Below are 21,173 nucleotides of genomic sequence, written 5' to 3'. Positions count from 1 at the left end.
ATTTTGGATGATGTTACGGTAGTGACATCAAACCTTGTGACAAAGTTTGACCTTTTTTTTACAAAATGATTTTCCATACAAAAAAGGCCAAACCACGCCAAGCATGTAGCTGTAACATCATTAATTATGATATGTTAAAAAACTTCCTTTGGAAAACATGTAAAAGACAAAAAAATCGAATTGCACATCGGACGCTGGAGTTGTGACACATGAAAATTGAGTAATATTGGGTGGTTTGGGGGTTCAAAATAAATATAAAAATGTTTTTTCCCCAATTTTGTTACTGTAAAGTGTAGAATAAACTGAAATAAATTAGTTACCGTAAAAATCTTTTATATTTTGACTTAAGTTTGTCTGGTACATGACATAAATATGCACGAATTTTGAGAATGACTCATACCTACCTACCTACCTACCTACCTACCTACCTACCTACCTACCTACCTACCTACCTACCTACCTACCTACCTACCTACCTACCTACCTACCTACCTACCTACCTACCCACCTACCTACACCTACCTACCTACCTACCTACCAACCTACCTACCTATCTACCTACACCTACCTACCTACCTACCTACCTACCTACCTACCTACCAACCTACCTACCTACCTATCTACCTACACCTACCTACCTACCTACACCTACCTACCTAACTACCTACCTACCTACCTACCAAAAAGTATCAGGGTCACTGAAATAAATGAATACATATTCAATACAAACATTTCAATAAATTAACTGTTTCTGATTAGCTGGTAATGTCTACCATGTATTTTGGCATACTATTATAATACACAGAAATTTTGTTATGGCGATTCTCACAGGAGAGTTTTCTCGATCATAAGGTCAAGGTCATTATTTGATCTTAAAATATAAGTTTTTCCACCTCGCATCTTATATGTTTTCCTGTATGTTTATTTGTTTTGTATTATAACATCCCTTTGGTCATTTACTGTTGTCTCGAATAAGTCCCTGGAGTAAGTTCCTTCCTGCCAAAGAGAGTTAGGATCAAAATAGGTTCCCAGCAACTCTTACGAGATTACCGTATGGAATGGGTCGTCAGCTGTGTGACTTGCCTGAATGTGTGTCTTGGTACACCGTTCTCTTGGATCATTGCTCCAAATTTAATTATTTACAGACCGCCTTCTTGTAGCAGGAATATTTCCGAGTTTGACGTTAAACAATAAAAACAGACATTACAGTAAGTCTTTGGTGGGTAGAGACCTACTGACATCTGAGGTGTTTAGATTACGTTGTGAAAAGGTGTCGGGGAAATATTATATTGCCTCAGACAATGAAGCCTTAGAACTGTGTCTGGTTTGCCAGACACCTAATTGGGTTTGGTTAGTCTTCAGGGAATCAGTACCAAATACTGACAATGAAGCCCTGCAGGTTTGGCTGCTGTGATATAGACACTGCTTGGTGTTAACACGAGACTGATGACTTGTGCAACACTGAGACAATGTTCTATTTGTAATAACGGCAATAACTTGTTGTTTGTATTTGTGTTTTCTAATGCCTCTAGGGCTGCGCAATATAACCGGTTTACCGGTATGTACCGGTTCAAACATGAACACGATACGTATTGCGATACGCTGATCGAAAACCGGTATTTTGAGTTGCATTTGGAAAACTTCGTACCACTCGGAAATGTTCGAATATGTCCTTGTTTCATTTGTGCCAAATATTATTCACATTTTTATTTTATCATGATTAAAAGTTGTTATTAAAGCTTAATCAAGCCTAGTGGTTTTGTACTGTTTTTGCTCTATAAATCAAGAAGTAACTTGATTATAGGTAGTTTTTGTTTAAAAATACTTCATGCAATATATTGCAATACATATCGAAATACATGCTTTCGCATCGCAATATATCGCAATATGAAAATTCTCTGCAATACCCACCCATAAATGCCTCACTACACAATATTCTACCTTTATGACGACAGTCCGTAGATAATTCAGTAAGGACCAGATCATCCAGTGTTTTTTTTTAAAACATATTTTATTGTATTAAAATACAAAGGGATTGGGGACAAGTGCACCAGTTGTTATCACCTGCTCCATATAGATCACTGAGATTGATAATCATTTGCTGAATATTGATCTATTGGCGATATATATTGGAGAAGTAATTTTGAGTATCCAGGGATTTACAGGATGCGAATTCCTGCGTCCTATACGCATAAAAATTGACAATGGATGCAACAAAATTTATTAGCGCATCCACAGGGACGCAGAAAAAGTCCAAATACTTTTTGTAAAAATTCCAATCAAGTAACCATAAGTTATCACTGAGCTTGCTACTAGCTGGGTTATGGTATTATTTGCAATTTAATTACTGTAACAATGTGATGATCATGGTACACAATACAGTAACGGTATTAAATAATATTTAAGTGTCTGGGACCCCATTTTGTTGTCCAGGACCCCTGAAAATTAAGAGTATGAGTCCCAGGGTCCCTCAAATACAAGAAGACCCCAGGTAAATCCCAGAGTATCTAAAAATCTGAAAAAAAATCATATTTGACATCACTACAGTCCGTTTGAGTCAGAAACGGACCGATGAATTGGAAATTTTATCATTGTACAAAATTGCCACATAAATATAAATAGTACACATGTTTATCATTTACTAATACCCAACAGCTTTCTTATATTTGAAAGTTTTCCGGACTCCACCAAAAAGTTCTTTAAGAAACTATCATTAAAAGTTTGACACAGTTCACTAATTGTTATGAGGGGAGGAGTGCAGAGAAAGGGACAACCAGGTGTGCGAGAAGCACGTGCACAAGTGCCCACCAAGTTATTGATTCATTAGCCTGTGCTGTGCCGTCTCCATCCTTTCTCGCACACCTGGCTGTCCCTTTCTCTGCACTCCTCCCTCGTAACAAATAGTGAACAATGATAAAATTTCCAATTCATCGGTCCGTTTCTGACTCAAACGGACTGTAGTGAGTAGTGACATATTTAGGCTGGAATTACCAACAAAACAATGTCCGAGCTTAATTTGGAAGTAGACCATGAATAAAGACCTATCTTCGTGTGTTGTCTGAGTAAATTAAAATGTTTTTTCATTGCAATGGTTTATGTACATTATTTTCATATCGATAATTATTAATGATATTTCCCATCAACAATATATCTGAATATTGATTTTTTTTTGCCAGCTCTAATGATTCTGCGTATGATCATATTCATAAGCATGTGTTAAACACTATCACAATGTGATGAGCGAGTGAGTGAGTGAGTTGGGTTTTACGCCACTTTTAGCAATATTCCAGCAATATCACAGCGGTGGACACCAGAAATGGGCTTCACACATTGTGCCCATGTGGAGAATCGAACCCGGGTCTTCGGCGTGACAAGCGAACGCTTTAACCACAATGTGATCAGGGGTGGTGAGGTAGCCTAATGGTTAAAGCGAACGCTCATCACGCTTAAGACCAGGTTCGATTCCCCACATGGGTACAATGCAGTGTTTGCCATGACGCAGAAAATTTGACCCACAAATCTTCTCAAATATGCAGTGAATTCAGAAGCTTGCGTCATTGTTGACGCAATGCTACTGGGCCATTTGTTCAGTTAATCCAAACTTCTAAAACTAAATGTTTGCCAGTTAACTGCTCAATGCTGATTAAATATCTGACTTGCCTCACCTTGTTTTTTGTGGTTATTAAACAATCACAGTTGATGTCTTGATGAAAGTTCCAAACTGAAGTTGACTCCAAAAAACCATGTCCATGACTCCCTCTCATGACACCAGGGAGTCATGACACCAGGGAGTCCTGATGACTCCTACATTTGTATGCCCAGGGCAAACACTGACAATGTGCGAGGCCCATTTCTGTTGTCCCCCGCTGTGATATTGCTGGAATATTGCTAAAATATTGCTAAAAGTGGCATAAAACCATACTCACTCACTCACTCACTCACTCACAATGTGATAAGCTAAAAAACAATAGTGAACTGTGTGAGTTATTTTGTCACAGATGTGTCTACTTTGGAAATGTCCCCCACAAGTTTACCACAACTTGTTTGGAAAGCCATGAATATTGTAATCCTGACAAGCAAGAGAGTTGTGACGCTCTATGTAAATATAGCAAGAATATACTAGATTGTATCGCAAGAGCTGTGAAATGTGGAGACAAAAGACTGAGGCTTCTGCCGTACTGCTGATGTTAAACTGGCTGAAAGAAATCATCTCTCTTCTCATGACAACAGTCATGTTGATTTTTTTGTCCCTCTGAATCCTTTTGCATATATAAAATTATTAACCCTGTAAGGCGGTTTCATTGGTCCCAAATATCAGCTCATCCATATATACCTGAAGCTTGACTTAAATTTCTTGTCGGAATTCCCTTGGTTTCATTTTACCGGTCTTATCAGTAATTCTGTCTCGTATGCAAAAAAAACAGATCAACAAGGTAGTGTGCACATTTGGTGCCCATGGGGACGCCAATGTCTGGACGATATGTTCCGTCCTTCGGTTTTGTCTACAGGCAGATTAATGATAACGTTCTTGACATTTTGTGTTGAAGGTATTCTTCATCTTACGAAAGAAGAATGATCAGGTGACCTTTCTCCACGTCTACCATCACTGTTCCATGATCGCCAACTGGTGGCTGGGGGTCAAGTACATCGCCGGCGGACAGTGTGAGTAGTGACTGATATCACGGGAATCATGTCCATTTTGGAACTGACCGTTCAACGTGGTTGAGGTTTACTCTGTCTCCGAGTCCCTGAACCACATTATTTTCCCCTCCACCCAGCCCTTTCTGCAGTGCTAAATCTGAAAGAAGCAAGTCTGGATTCCCCCCAGGTTCTGAATCTCTCATCTCACTGCGGTTCCTTTTCATTTTAAATGGAATCAGTTGTCACTATGTAAATTATGTATACTACACATCAAAAGTTTAGACTCACTAGTGTAAATGTAGCCGGGTGGTGGGCTAGCCTAGGGGTTAAAGCGTTGGCTCGTCACGCCGAAGACCCGGGTTCAAATCCCCACATTTCTGGTGTCCCTCGCCGTGATGTTGCTGGAATATTGCTAAAAGCGGCGTAAAACCAAACTCAGTCAGTCAGTAAATGTAGCCACCTACTTCAGTCAATTGTTCTAAACTAGATTTTGCAAAATATTCAATATTGTTTGAAGGTGTGTTTACACATGAATGTATTGTAAAACGAATTCGTAACGTTGAAAAAGATTATTGTCATGAGAGCATTAAATGACAAAACTCAGTGAAAAATGGCGAATTCTTTACAAAACTTCACACCAAAACGCAGCTGTTCACATGCGCGATATTTGCACATGCTTTTCAGCAATTTGATGCATGATCCTCGTGCAGTTCATCAGCATAAATGTTGCAGTTGGTTCCCCCAAGTTAGGGGACAAATTCATCTTCGATGTTACCATATATATATAGATAACATATACATAGTGAATGCTTTAGGTGAGTCTAAACTTTTGATGGGTGGTATATATTCAGAGACTAAGCATTAGTCTAGGGCGGGGTTGTGTGGGAGTGGTTGTGGGGGTTGATGTGTGGGTGTTTATGTGGTGTGGGAGGTGCAATACCTTAACGTTTTTTATGTTTTTCATGAAAAAGAAAATACTGTATATTACCATACATAAGCCGACCCCCTAACTTGACCCTTAAAATCAGTGTCAAAATAGTATGTTTCGTACATAAGCCGACCCCCTGCGATTGGGGTCCTAATAGCGGCCAACTCAGACCACAAGACGAGCGTCAGTCAAAAGTATGTTTGGTGAGAATAGTATCTAAAAAAGATTTTACTGACCCATAAAGTGGAAATCTGTGTTTGTTTTATTTTTAATATAAGGATAAATTTGGCTTATCTACAGCAATGTACGATACTTGAAAAACATTTGCCTCAGGTTTTACATAAATTTATTGATTTGATAACATAGTTATGATTCCCCAGTATTACTGCACATTCCTTCAAAATGATAGTTTTCTAGGTCAGTGGTCATTGACACCATTTCAAGGACACTTCTGATATTTTGAGGGGCGGTGGGGTAGCCTAGTGGTTAAAGCGTTGGCTCGTCACGCCGAAGACCCGGGTTCGAATCCCCACATGGGTACAATGTGTGAAGCCCATTTCTGGTGTCCCCCGCCGTGATGTTGCTGGAATATTGCTAAAAGCGGCGTAAAACCAAACTCAGACAATCAGTCAGTCTGATATTTTGGAAATTGAGATTAACATCAATTCGTGAGAAGCAACCAATGTGAGAGGACACAGGCTCTTATGATCACTTGTTAATAACCTGTCTTATAATTAAGAAATAACCTGTCTTATAATTAAGAAATAACCTGTCTTATAATTAAGAGATAACCCGTCTTATAATTAAGAAATAACGTGTCTCATAATTAAGAGATAACCTGTCTTATAATTAAGAAATAACGTGTCTCATAATTAAGAAATAACCTGCCTTATAATTAAGAAATAACCTGTCTTATAATTAAGAAATAACGTGTCTCATAATTAAGAGATAACCCGTCTTATAATTAAGAAATAACGTGTCTCATAATTAAGAGATAACCTGTCTTATAATTAAGAAATAACGTGTCTCATAATTAAGAAATAACCTGCCTTATAATTAAGAAATAACCTGTCTCATAATTAAGAAATAACCTGTCTTATAATTAAGAGATAACCCGTCTTATAATTAAGAAATAACGTGTCTCATAATTAAGAGATAACCTGTCTTATAATTAAGAAATAACGTGTCTCATAATTAAGAAATAACCTGCCTTATAATTAAGAGATAACCTGTCTTATAATTAAGAAATAACCTGTCTTATAATTAAGAGATAACCTGTCTTATAATTAAGAAATAATGTGTCTCATAATTAAGAGATAACCTGTCTTATAATTAAGAAATAACGTGTCTCATAATTAAGAAATAACCTGCCTTATAATTAAGAAATAACCTGTCTTATAATTAAGAGATAACCTGTAATGCAGCTAGCCCATGTTTACAATTTTGACTAAATGATTAGCAACATAAAACTTCCCATATAAAACATAAAAGGTAATTCAAAGTTAAAAAAAATAATGGTAATTCAAATATTTAGTAGGTGTCAGTACTAAAGGGATACATAATGTCAACACTCACCTTATTCTAGACCTCTTAATGTCAGTGAAGGCAGTTCACTGCTACATTGCTTTTTCATGCACTGTGACTTAAAACTAAATAGCAGTTATCTCCCTTTGATTAATAATTTTTTTAAGGAGAAAAACAAATTAATTTGATGAAAAGAAATGAATTCTGAATTGATCTTTCGATTCTGACTGAAATAAAACTAATAAAAATTAATTTGATGAAAAGAGAATTTTGAATTAAAGTTTCGATTCTAGACTGAAAGAAGAGTAATAAACTACATTGTACCGAAAGTGAGAAAATGATCCTTTTGGCGATTGAACTTGATGTCCTTTTGCTTGCAGCCTTCTTTGTAGCGATGCTCAACTCGGGCGTACATATCGTCATGTACCTGTACTACGCGCTGTCTTGCCTGGGCCCACACATGCAGAAGTACCTATGGTGGAAGAAATACCTCACTCGCCTTCAGCTGGTAAGTCCTGACTCGTCTGTCTCATTAAAACCAGATTATCTTGTCCAGACTCATTTATTCATAGGTGAGGTGAGGTGAAATTGGGTTTTACGTCGTGCTTGAGAATATTTCGCTCATATGACGACGTGCATGCGTGTGTGTGTGTATGTGCGGCTGCTTGTACTAGCCCAGACTTAAGCTGGTTTTATAGTGCTAGCCCACTGAGATACCATGCCGCAGTGAAACATGAATACCCCACTCAGACACATTATACTGACTCCGAGCCGACCAGTCCTTGTTGTACCCATTAATGCCGAGCGCCAGGCAGGGACCAACAAGTACCATATTTTAAAATCTTTTGGAATGATGCGGACGGGGATCAAACCCGCCACTTCCGCTCTCCGGGCGGATGCTCTAACCACTACACCACGGAGGCGGTCTAAAGAACAAAGAAAGAAGAAGAAGAAACATTGCAATCCTTTTACATTTCTTGCCATTTCCACTGTATGACACAGAGTTTGCCAATCTAATACATGAAAGTAAGGTACACAGTTATGTCCCTTGGGCATGCCAGACACCTATGGTCTGGGTTTGATTCCTGGTTTGCCCACATTATGTTTCTTGGTTTGTCTGCACCATGGGTGATCATGGGTTTCACCTAAACAGTTTATGTCTGAACTTGCATTACTTTATGCTTTCCTCTCATAGTATACTGACTTTATTTGATATGTCTGGAATAACTTACTCATTCATGTGACCCGTGACGATCCGGGTTAGAACTGATCTTCAGTAACCCATGCTTGTCGTAAGAGGCGACTAACGGGATCGGGTGGTCAGGCTCGCTGACTTGGTTGACACATGTCATCATATCACAATTGCGTAGATTGATGCTCATGCTGTTGATCACTGGATTGTCTGGTCCAGACTTGGGCCACATTCCACAAACCGATCGTAGCGCTAAGGTGATCGTAACTCTGAGACTTATACATAGACTTATGACAGTCGTAGCGCTATGATCGCTTTGAGGAACAGGGACTTGGTTACTTACAGACTGCTGCCATACACAGGGGCTTGTAACGCTAAAAACTGCCATCAAGGCATATACTGTCACTGACGGGGTCTTAGTACTATATAAAAGGAAATTTTTAGCCAATAAGCTCCCTTGCTCTTTTCAGTGCGGGGCAGGTTAAGGCAAGGTCGTCAATGGCGAACGGACACGACACAATTCTGTTTGCGATGAATAAATGTACGTAAACTCATTATGACAGTGAGATGTAAGTGTCTCCGAAAGAATGGCGACTAGCGCGATGACAGGCGCCATCAGTTCAACATGTTTTGGTGCATGTCGTTTGTGTATACTGTGAAATAAACCAGAAAATGGATGAGTTACCGCTACAAATTCTGAGCAGGGATTTTGGCCCGGAATCGAGAAATCACGATTTTTCGAGCTTCCGAAGACCCAAGCTCCCAAAGTACTGCATCTGTTGTGCTATATGTCTCATTATGTAGGTAAATCTATTGGCTTGTAATGTGTGCATACTTTAAATGGGATAAATACAGTGAGTATTGTTGAATTCGCCTGAAACGAACCTGGTGTGCTGACCTCGTTACATCCCTTTCCTTTTATATAGTACTAAGACCCCGTCAGTGACAATATATACCTTGATGGCAGTTTTTAGCGTTACGAGCACCTGGGGTCCTATATAGCTGGAATATTGCTGAGTTTGACATAAAACTAAACCCACTCACACACTCACATTTACTCATGTTTGGGAGTCAAAAACATGAACTCTGGTGACCTTAAGCACACTTTGCTTGTCGTCCAGGAAGTTTACTGATGTCATGAGACTGCACATGCACATTGATGCTCAGGAACATATAGAATGTCATAGATGAGGAATATAATATTATCAGAATGAAACCATAAACTGCAATTTACAAATCACTGTTGCTCAATTAATTTTGAATCTTTTGCATACAATGTATGAATTTTTAAGAAAAGACTAGTAGTGTGTACAAAGCACATTTATCCAGTATCAACTTATGTTTGTATGGTGTGTTGGTTGTTTCATTTCATTTGAGAGATTTATGTACACTGATAAAATGCATGAACATTCAAGAACATACATCAACACTATACTAAAGACAATATGGTACCCAACAGAAAACTGTCAGTGAGTGAGTTTAGTTTTACGCCGCACTCAGCAATATTCCAGCTATATGGCGGCGGTCTGTAAATAATTGAGTCTGGACCAGACAATCCAGTGATCAACAGCATGAGCATCGATCTGCGCAATTGGGAACCGATGAAGAAAACTGTCAGTCTCCAATGTGAATAACTTGTGAGTATCACTGATATGAACATGATCTTTCAATATATACTCTTAAAAAAAAGAAACTCGACATGGTGTTTTGGAGTTTACTTACTGAGTGCATGTAACTGATTCAAACTTGACATCATTGCTCAGTTACAGTAAAATCATCACTTTACAAATGTATGATCAAGAGTATCCCATAGATGTTCAATGGGGGACAAATCAGGTGATCGAGAAGGCCAAGGTAACAACTGAACATTGCCTGAGGAAGACCTGTCAAACACGTGCAGCGTGAGGTCGAGCATTGTCATGCTCCAAAGATCAACCGTTGACGTTTATGTAGGGAATGACGTGACGTTGAACTGGTCTTCTGTCAAAAAGTCTGGCTTTCCATAGCCAATTGCACCTTGTCTGGTCGGAGATTCGGCGCAGTCCAGGGATTTGGATTGTTGTGGATGATGCTACCGTGGTGTTTGAACGAAAATGGCTCAATCGGATGTAGCGATCCTGGGCGGCGGTGGTAACTCCAGGTCGACCTGACCTGGGTCTGTCATTAACACCCCCAGTATTTTGGTATCGGGGTCCATAGGTTTGAGATGGTCTGTCTGGACACGCTGAAGTGCCTTGCCACATCATGCTGCGACGTCCGTCCTTGTAAACGGCCGATGGCGTTGTGTCGTTGAGCTTCTGTCAGTCTTTTCATTCTCTTGTCTATAGTGGCTGAAAGGAATGTATGTGGGGTATCATTGATGTGGCTTTTTAAAGTCATAGGCTTCAGCTCAGGGAGATACACAATTTCATGATGCTCCTGCATTTCATGTAAGGTGTGTTTTAGCGATTCACTATAGACGTGAGTGTAACATTACGTTTTTGTTACATGTTTCTTTTTTCAAATGTTTTGTCGTCGGCAACCGTTCCCCCACATGCTGGGATTCAGCATGGATTGGTTTGTGTCAAATATTTTCCTAAAATTCAAATTTGTCCTATGTCAAGTTTCTTTTTTTGAAGAGTATATATATATATACAGAAAATGTCAACACAAGAGAATGATCAGTCTGTTTTTATGCCAGAATAAATTCAACTGGGCGATAAAGTTAATAGACAATGACATTTAGAAAGTGATCAAATGTAACAAGGAAAGTGTACTCCCAAATAAAACATGTTACATTGGAGGTTAAGGGTAAAATAATGGCGATGGTTACATGAGTACCTCACTGAAAATCAGTGACACCAGGTTTTTATGAAAAGGGCAACCATATCCGCTTAACCAGTAGAACCAGCCACTTAAATGACTCATTAAAAATATGACTAGAATACCAAATGCATAGAATTCTTGCAACCTGTAAACCCCAGTTTCAACACTTTGAAATTCCAGTTACGATATTGTGCTTCTTCAAAGCTCATCCACAACAAAAGTGAGAAAATTGAACTCTCTCAACCAAGTAGGTTTCACTGCAACTTAATTAAACCGGTTTCTTTAAATATTCTTATTGTTATACTCATGGTGGATTTCTTTGTCTGTTTATTGTGGGGTTTTGAAGAACTTTTCGTTCTCCTAACAATGGGCAGTAATTATGTGTCTGAGCAGACTCGAGTCATTAAGATCACTTTGTGGCGGGTATATTAAGATTTAATCAAGCAGACAAATCTGTTGTGTTGCCCTGACCAGAAAAAGCTCCCTTGCTGAGCTCGTAACTAACCACATATATCAATCACCTTGGTTTTCTCTTCAGGTTGTTCTAACGTCAAAATTGTCGAGACATAATTATCAGGTACAGAGTGATTCATTTCAGAAGCTACTGTTGGCTTGGACAAAGCCAGTAGGAATCATTAGGGACAATTTAGAGTAAAGTTTATTTTCAGAATTTGCGTGCAAGGTTGTAAAGATGAAATAATATCACAGGCTTTGTCTTGACCTAAAAAATAACCTTGGGTTCAGAGGACCTCTAATGACTAATTTCAAGTGTTCTTACACGATTTATGTTGGTCTTGTAAAGTTCTGGAATTGTTAAGTGTAATTGATATTTACTTTGATTTCATGAAGTCTATATTTCTAACACATGTTATATTTGGGATAACACTTTCTCAGTAAAGTACGGATTCTGGTACTTTTGTTTTTGCTTTCTAAATGGCCTTGTGAATTTTCATCACTTTCGGCCGTGCCAATTTACACTTATCAGAGGGGTACATAAAGTCCGGACCGCCTCCGTGGTGTAGTGGTTAGAGCGTCTGCCTGGAGAGTGGAAGGTCGCGGGTTCGACCCCTGACCGCGTCATACCAAAAGACGTTAAAATATGGTACTTGTTGGTCCCTGCCTGGCTCTCGGCATTAATGGGTACAACAAGCACTGGTCGGCTCGGAGTCAGTATAATGTGTCTGAGTGGGGTATTGATGCTTCACTGTGGTATGGTATCTCAGTTTGCTAGCACTATAACACCAGCTTAAGTCTGGGCTAGTACAAGCAGCTGCACATACACATACACACGCATGCACGTCGTCATATGAGCGAAATATTCTCAAGCACGACATTAAACCCAATTTCACCTCACCTCACATAAAGTCCATGGTCTAGACTACCAGTTGTCCGACATTTGTGGAAGCTGAGTGGGTTAGGCGGCTGACTTTGTGTGCTGACAATTAGGTGCCTGACTCAGAGGGTGTGGGTTCGAGTCCCAGATGGGACTCAACCCAACATTAGTACTAGAATCTGTACTTTACTGAGAAAGTATAATCCCAAATATAACATATGTTACATTTAACTACTTTCTGAATTGCATTGTGTATTTTGATATTTCTAGTCAATAATTTGTTACAAAGACAATTTTCATGTAATATGTATATTTTGTGCATCCGTTATGTACATTTTGTGGTACTTGACTCACATTTCTGAGTCTTGTAGGTGTTAGTTTACAAAAATATGTTTGACCATCGATACAGAATCTGTGGCAAATATTCATTTCACCTGATGCTTAATCTTTTTGAAGATGTTCAGTGTTTAAGAAAAAAACAACGACCTTTGTCTTTCCTTTTGATGAAGTTATAAAAACTAGCTTTAATGCCACAAGGCTTTATGCGTGTACTTGGAAGTATGGTTTTAAAAGAAAGAGTTGTGGATCTTTGAACTTTCTTCATTGTCAACAGCTGTTTTTTCTGTAATCAACAAGAAGCTTCATGTGGATGAATGCTCTCACAACAGTGGAAATATGACATTATAAAAATGTATTGATGTGTGTTTTTTGCCCGTGTTAATATTTGACAGAATATTCAGTAAAAAATGACTTTGATGTGTCTCTTGTAATATGTTATCACCTTGTGAGAAACCTTCTCAAGTTTCTTTAAGTCATCTACCGACACGATTCACATCATGAAGCTCTACAGCGGTCCTATGGTTAGACGAAGCCACATTTTCGGTCGTTGGTGATGAATTGAAGTTGTCAGTATGCCACATGCAATGTCAGTTTAATGTCACTTTTCAAATGTTGTGATTTCATATTGGAATCTGTGAATTACTAAAACATAAAACGACAGAAAAAGACAAAATATCTCGTTAGAATTTCGAAACGAATTACTGCACAGTTTTCTGTCAAATAAATTAGATTTAGCATTTGACGATATTATTTATTATCCTTTTTGCTGTATTAAAAGGGTGATTAATAATTTGTGATTTAGCATAGCAATTAATGTCATTTGAGGTTTGATGTGGCTTTAGATTCTTCTGTTCAAGTAACAATAATCAATTACTTTCATTATCAAATGAAATGCATGGGTAATTTGAGTAATCTGATTTGCTGATGCACCTGTTCTCAGTTTCTGTTGGAACCAGATCTTGTCCATATTGTCCGCGGTTTTCAATGTGGTGGATTTGGAGATAATTATATTGAGTATTGATATCAAGTTATGTTGTACATGAACAGCGTTGTGATAGTTTAATGAGATGATGATTGATTGAAAGAAACATTGCAACCACTCATCTACGGGTTATTGTCTGTGTGGAATGCATACTGCTACTTGTGCTGATGCTGATGCTACTACTACTACTACTACTGCTACTACTACTGCTACTACTACTACTACTACTACTACTACTACTACTGCTACTACTGCTACTGCTACTACTACTACTACTACTACTGCTACTACTACTACTACTACTACTGCTACTACTGCTACTAGTGCTACTACTACTACTACTACTGCTGCTACTACTACTGCTACTACTGCTACTACTACTACTACTACTGCTACTGCTGCTACTACTACTGCTACCACTGCTACTGCTGCTGCTGCTACTACTACTACTACTACTGCTACTACTACTGCTGCTACTGCTGCTACTACTACTACTGCTACTACTACTGCTGCTACTACTACTGCTACTACTACTACTACTACTACTGCTACTACTGCTACTGCTACTAGTGCTACTACTACTACTACTACTACTGCTACTGCTACTACTGCTACTGCTACTACTACTGCTACTACTACTGCTACTACTGCTACTACTACTACTGCTACTAGCTACTACTACTACTACTACTACTGCTACTACTACTACTGCTGCTACTACTACTACTGCTACTGATACTAGTGCTACTACTACTACTGCTACTACTAGTGCTGCTACTGCTACTACTAGTGCTACTACTACTACTGCTACTAATACTAGTGCTACTGCTACTGCTACTTCTGAGTTCCCCGACCGCGTCTACCAAAAGACGTTAAAATATGGTACTTGTTGGTCCCTGCCAGGTGCTCGGCATTAATGGGTACAACAAGGACTGGTCGGCACGGAGTCAGTATAATGTGTCTGAGTGGGGTATTCATGCTTCACTGCGGCATGGTATCTCAGTGGGCTAGCACTATAAAACCAGCTTAAGTCTGGGCTAGTACAATCAGTCGCACATACACATACACACGCATACACGTTGTCATATGAGCGAAATATTCTCAAGCACGACGTAAAACCCAATTTCAGCTCAGCTCAGCTACTACTAGTAGTGCTACTACTACTGCTACTACTACTACTACTACTAGTGCTACTACTACTACTAGTGCTACTACTAGTGCTACCACTACTACTAGTGCTACTACTACTACTACTACTACTAGTGCTACTACTACTACTACTACTACTACTACTACTACTACTGCTACTACTACTACTACTTCTACTGCTACTACTACTGCTAGTAAGTGAGTATGATTTAACGCTGCTTTCAGCAAACTTCAAGCAATATCACGGCGGGAGACACCAGAAATGGGCTTGACACATTGTACCCATGTGATGAATTAAACCCTGGTCTTCGGCGTGACCCCACCGCCCCTACTACTACTAAGATCACTACCTTTTACTACTAAATCTACATCAAGGTTATAGTATTTAACTAATAAGGCCTTCCCAGATACATTTTTATTAAATGATTCATGATTACTGCACAAACTTATGAAACTCATTAAACGCTACAAATCTTGACTTGATGTTTTTAGGGGAATTTGTAAGTATTGATCTATAAGAATCAAGCATTTTCTGATAATTTTTTAAAATGGTTAATGATCACTGCACAGACTTTACCATTTGCCATTAAGCATGGTGATGTCGCATATTCATAAGGACATTAGCTAAACACAGAACATGCATTCTGAGAAACATATATCCCCTAATCTCAAGTGTCTTGGGAAATATCACGATCTGACAGTGATCTCACGTTAAATGTCAAGAATCTGCTAGTAATGGCTGAGTAGTTGAAACACAAACACGGTATTCCTTCAGGAGGTTGTAGAAACTGGTTCATGTGAGACGGGAGGATGCAGATGGAGATTTAAAAAGAGTAATCATGACTATTAAAATTGGACTCTTACAAAACTTGTCATCAGACATCGTCAGCTTTGGTTTCATTATTTCTGTATGAGTCACGCTGTGTACAATTGTTGTTGTTTTTAAATCAGAAAATTAACAAAAATAACTGGATTAAAATTTGTTGTTTATTATAGAATTGTGTAGGAAGTTGTGCTAATCCTTTTTCAGGTGTATATATTGTATGTGAACGTCTGCTGGGAAATTTCAGCAGACGTCAAATGGCACCAATTCAATGAAACTATCAACTTCACTATGACAATTTGGAATCAGTTTTTATTTTATCCCCAGTGTAAGGGTCTAAATCAAATATTTCCTTTTAGTATCAGCATGGTTTATTAGAAATTGAAACTTGTGATCACTGACCCAATTTATGGCCTACTTTGAATGTTGCGCCTTGTTTTTTGTGTTTGATCGACAGCTATTGACTAGAGGCATTAAGACATTCAGTACACTTCTGTCTATGCTAACTACCTGCTCATGTATTTGCATTGAGATTATTTCCAATTGATAATGCTTTAGTTAGCTGAGGAAAAGCCTTGATCTGACTTTATCTGTGTTTTACTGGGGCAGCTGAAGTGTTTATGATAAAACATCAATAGCCAAGTTCCGTCCAATGGGGAATCAAAGCCGAAGGATGCGTGGCCAGGCAGTATCGATGTCCACCCTGTCAATCATTGTTTAATTAGGAGTCATCAAGCACATCAAACTGCTTTGTGTCTCCGTAATGAAATGACCAATCAAAAGTGTTGTCTCACTCTGAAGCAAAGAATATGGCTACACTCTGTGACATTAACCATAACGCTGTTATTTCATCTTACCATTCAATGACGCCTTGGTGGCGCCGCCTTTGAACATCAGTGATGGTGTCGCCTTTGGTCACTGCGCTGAAACAATTGACTTCTTTAGTTGAGCCCGCTTTCTGATTCATGTAGCGGAATCTGTCAGTCTGTACCTGTCTGATGTCGGCACACCGACACTGCCTGCTGGCTCGGACATGCTTAGCGGAACTTTATCGCGGGTTTAATTAAGACACACTTTCTTTTGTCGGTGATCACAGGGCAAAGCTAGTTTGACTCTTAGCATCCTGGTGGGACCTGATTTGTGGACAAATTTAATCTTTTGGGAAAAAAAAAAGATTGCGCAAAACAACTGAGACAAAATATCGCAATTGAAATGACAGGGTGTTGTGATTATGTCGGGTTTGATTGTGAATATTGGACATTAGTTACAGTTTCTGAAACATTGGAAGAACCAGCTTCCTGGTTTACATAGCTTGCAGTATGTCAGAATATATTGGAGGAAGCATGTGGAGGGTCTGTGAGATAACCAGGAGATAGGATATGTATTTGGCACCAATTTTTATCCAAATATTTCTTTGTGTGTCACACATGGTAGATTTCTGGATGAGAGTTGGTGTATTATCGGCAGAAAGTCTTTATGATCTGCTGCAGCTGTCAGATGTACATCAAGGATGGAGTTGATGCTGCAGTGTTTCAAAGGATGCTGCAGATGATTTGGTTGTTAATTGGGTAGATGAGGCTTGAGATGGAGCAGGACTGATGTTGTAGAGAGATGTAGGATGACAAAATGAAACCACTTTGGGATATGACAGAAGAAGCTTTATGACTGGATTCATCATTGATGGTTTGGTACGATGATGTAAGGCAGAGAGAGAAACATTAGTAGTTCATGTGTGTAAGTCTGAGATGCTTCTGTGATGTAGTGGATAAAGCGTCTGCCCAGAGAGTAGGTCTGTGGTTCGATGTCTGATTGTGTAACATGTTGTCAATGGGTGGTACTGTGTTACTTTGTTGGTGCTCAGCAGTAATAGGATGAAAAAAGCACATGTGGGTAGAGTTGGTATGGTGAAACACACTCACACGCCACACCACACTACACACAGATGCCATGCCAAGCCACACCCCGCCCCACCCCTTCCACAAATAGACACCACACCACACCACACCAAACCACCTTCCACAAATAGACACCACATAACAACACAACACACACACACCCTCACACTGCACCACACACAGACGCAGATATGCACAGAGGTGAGGTGAAGTGAAATTGGGTTTGACGTCGTACTTGAGAATATTTCGCTCATATGACGACGTGCATGAGTGTGTACGTGTATGTGCGGCTGCTTGTACTAGCCGAGACTTTAGCTGGTTTTATAGTGCTAGCCCACTGAGATACCATGCCGCAGTGAAGCATGAATACCCCACTCAGACACATTATACTGACTCTGAGCCGACCAGTCCTTGTACCCATTAATGCCGAGCACCAGGCAGGGACCAACAAGTACCATATTTTAACGTCTTTTGGTATGACGCGGTCGGGGATCGAACCCGCGACCTTCCGCTCTCCGGGCGGACGCTCTAACCACTACACCACGGAGGCGGTCAGATATGCACAGACACGCGACAATGCTCATAATATCAATCACTGATTAGACTGGTCCAGACTTCATTACCTATTGGCCAGGGGTTTACCATCATGTTCGGACTCATGGAGGGAATTAGTATTGACATGCCGAGTCAACCAAATAGCTTCCTGGGGGAGTTAAGAAATTTTAACAGGAGGTGCCTGAAAACTGATTGTATTTCTTCGCACAGCAGAAGTACGAGTTAAATCTAACAAACAAGCTTCATCTTTATTTGTGTCAGTCATTCCAACATCCATCCTCTTTTGCATTCAAGGGGACGCGAAGTGGATGTCATTTGCGTCCATTTTTAATGTTATGCGACTGTGATGCAATAATTTGCATATGGTTAAACCTGCAAAGTCATATCACTGGATTGTTGCTAACGTTTTTTTACTCACTTTATGGATATGCAGACTGTAAGTTTTGTTGAAATGGATAAAGAATCACTCAACTTCTGAATCTTTTTATCCCACCTATGAGCATATTGGGCCAAAAGTATTTTCTAAGTAACAACCCACTGTTGAGAACCCTGCTTCAATTTTGGAAAAACAAAAAAGATTTTTGTGTTCAAACATAAGAAACTGTCATTATTAAAACCAGCATAGTTGTGTGGGAAGGAAAAAAATCTGTATTGCTTCTATTTTGTGGTGATTTTCACCTGTCGACAGGTATTTTCCAATAAAAAATCCAAGAAGTAAAAAATGTACGTCCTATGCATGTAATAGAAGTATTTGAAAAAATGCAAATGAATTATTTGCTGTCATCCCATCTACAAACATTTAGAGACACTGTTTTATGTTTCAGACCCAGTTCTTTGCCTTTCTGGTACACACTGGCTACAACTTGACAACAGACTGCGACTTCCCCCGTGGCTTCAACATCGCTGTCTTTCTGTACGCCCTCTCCCTCATTCTCCTGTTCGGCAACTTCTACTACCGTGCATACACACTGCGACAACGAGAGGCCAAGAAGAAGCTATGATGACTGTTTATCTTAGGGTTTTAACATTTCATGTATGACATGACAATTTTCATTCTCAGGGATCTGTGTACTATTTGTTTTAAGAGACATTCCGTGGTATGTTTGAAATACGTCATCCTCGATAATCTCCAGGGTATAAGTTATTACGATCACTCTCCACTATACCCTGGATGCATCCACGGCTTGGGGCGATGATTTTATTACCTCCCTTGGCTGGCTTTTAATCCAGTCAGGTACCTACGCTGGGAAGTTGAGCGTACCAATCACTACTCACTTCCGCGTCTTAAATTATCTAACCGTTTAAACTTGGCAACACAATTGATGTAGAGGTACTCTGAAAGAAGTAGAAGGAGATCTTTCATATATTCTTTTTAAAGTTTCAGATCTGTGAATTTGTCTTTATTATTTCCCCAAAAATCTGAGTGGCACTGCGAACAAACCTTTGCAACTGCGACCACTATCTGTGTTGACACTGCAACCTGGTTGTAACGGCGGCTTAGCTGATTGGCTACTGTGAGAATGCGGAGCCAGCCAATGGAGGTAATAAAATCATCGCCCCAAGCCGTGGATGCATCCAGGGTATAGTGGAGAGTGATCGTAACGTATACCCTGGAGATTATCGAGGATGGAAATATGTAGACCAGGAAGAACAAAAGAGAGACCTGGAGATAATTTTGATAAGTAAGGTTGAGATAAAGAGATGTGAGCAACATGAAGGAAAGAAAAAATGAATGAAAGAGGAACTTGGAGATATAAGTACAGAGACTGACTTGATAAGGAGACTGAGCAAAGACCGACAAAAGAGAAATGTTTAATAGATCAAAATATGTTATTGATTTTCACCTGTCGACAGGTATTTTCCAGTAAAAATTCCAAGCAGTAAAATGTACGTCCCATGGCATGTAATAGAAGTATTTGAAAAATGCAAATGAATTCATTTGCTGTCATCCCATCTACAAACATTTAGAGACACTGTTTTATGTTTCAGACCCAGTTCTTTGCCTTCTGGTACACACTGGCTACAACCCTGACCACAGACTGCGACTTCCCCGGCTTCAACATCGCTGTCTTTCTGTATGCCCTCTCCTCATTCTCCTGTTTGGCAACTTCTACTACCGTGCATACACACTGCGACAACGAGAGGCCAAGAAGAAGCTATGATGACTGTTTATCTTAGGGTTTTAACATTTCATGTATGACATGACAATTTTCATTCTCAGGGACTGTGTACTATTTGTTTTAAGAGACATTCCTTGGTATGTTTGAAATATGTAGACCTCGGCCCCGTTTCCTCAAAAGCGATCGTAGCTACAATCAGTTGTAAACCCTACGATCAAATTTATTAAATTATCATAAATAACAATTTATTGTCGTTCCTCAAAGCTATTGTAAGGGAATTGTAAGTATCATGATTGTAATTCTCTTCGATCGTAAATTACAATTGTGATCTTCTGTGTGAAAGTTAGAAATAATGTGTTTACATTACTCCCGGCTGGTGAGAGTTGCTTCCCCTTCGCAAGATTTTAAAAATAATCCACCAAAAGCAAGATATAGCAAAGTAATTAAAATCTTGCTTTCTACGGATAGTGCATGTAAACAGTGGGTGTCCGAGGATAACCCAGGTTCTTAGCATGTTTACCAGTTTCAGAATGGAAGCCCTCGTCATTCTGTACCTTGAATATATGTCAGCGTCACTGTAAACATCAAGAACGCGACTACGGTCTCGAAAATATGCCTCAGGGCCAAATTTCTCGGTCTCCTTTGTTATGAATTACAACAAACACTGGCATCTTGTTCATACACAACAATCAATCGTAAGTAAGTTACAGACGGTCATGTGCAACTCACGGAAGTGATTGTAACTTACAATTGCTTTGAGGAACGGTGGAGTGATTGTAAGTTAAAGTTACAATTGTATTGTAGTGATTTACAACTATTGTAGTGTTACAATTGCTTTGAGGAACGGGGCCCAGGAAGAAGAAAAAATAGAGACTTGGAGATAACTT

The 21,173-nt window shown here is 39.3% G+C and overlaps 1 protein-coding gene across 1 annotated transcript in view; it reads left to right on the top strand.

Annotated features, from left to right (window-relative positions):
* The window catches only part of LOC124253678 (elongation of very long chain fatty acids protein 4-like), a 46,209-nt gene extending 26,938 nt beyond the window's left edge, over positions 1 to 19,271 (top strand). Inside the window, exons 6-8 of the mRNA XM_046687492.1 lie at positions 4,548 to 4,662; positions 7,474 to 7,601; positions 18,991 to 19,271. Coding sequence (XP_046543448.1) covers positions 4,548 to 4,662; positions 7,474 to 7,601; positions 18,991 to 19,167 — 420 coding nt within the window. The 3' untranslated portion in view covers positions 19,168 to 19,271. The remainder of the gene's footprint in view (positions 1 to 4,547; positions 4,663 to 7,473; positions 7,602 to 18,990) is intronic.
* Positions 19,272 to 21,173: the final 1,902 nt, after the last annotated feature.

This window comes from Haliotis rubra, unplaced genomic scaffold (assembly GCF_003918875.1).
Source record: "Haliotis rubra isolate DU_JTF1 unplaced genomic scaffold, ASM391887v1 Scf55, whole genome shotgun sequence".
NCBI classification, from domain to species: Eukaryota; Metazoa; Mollusca; class Gastropoda; order Lepetellida; family Haliotidae; genus Haliotis; species Haliotis rubra.
The sequence above is the reverse complement of the archived record's forward strand: the minus strand, read 5'-3'. Positions and strand labels throughout refer to the sequence as shown.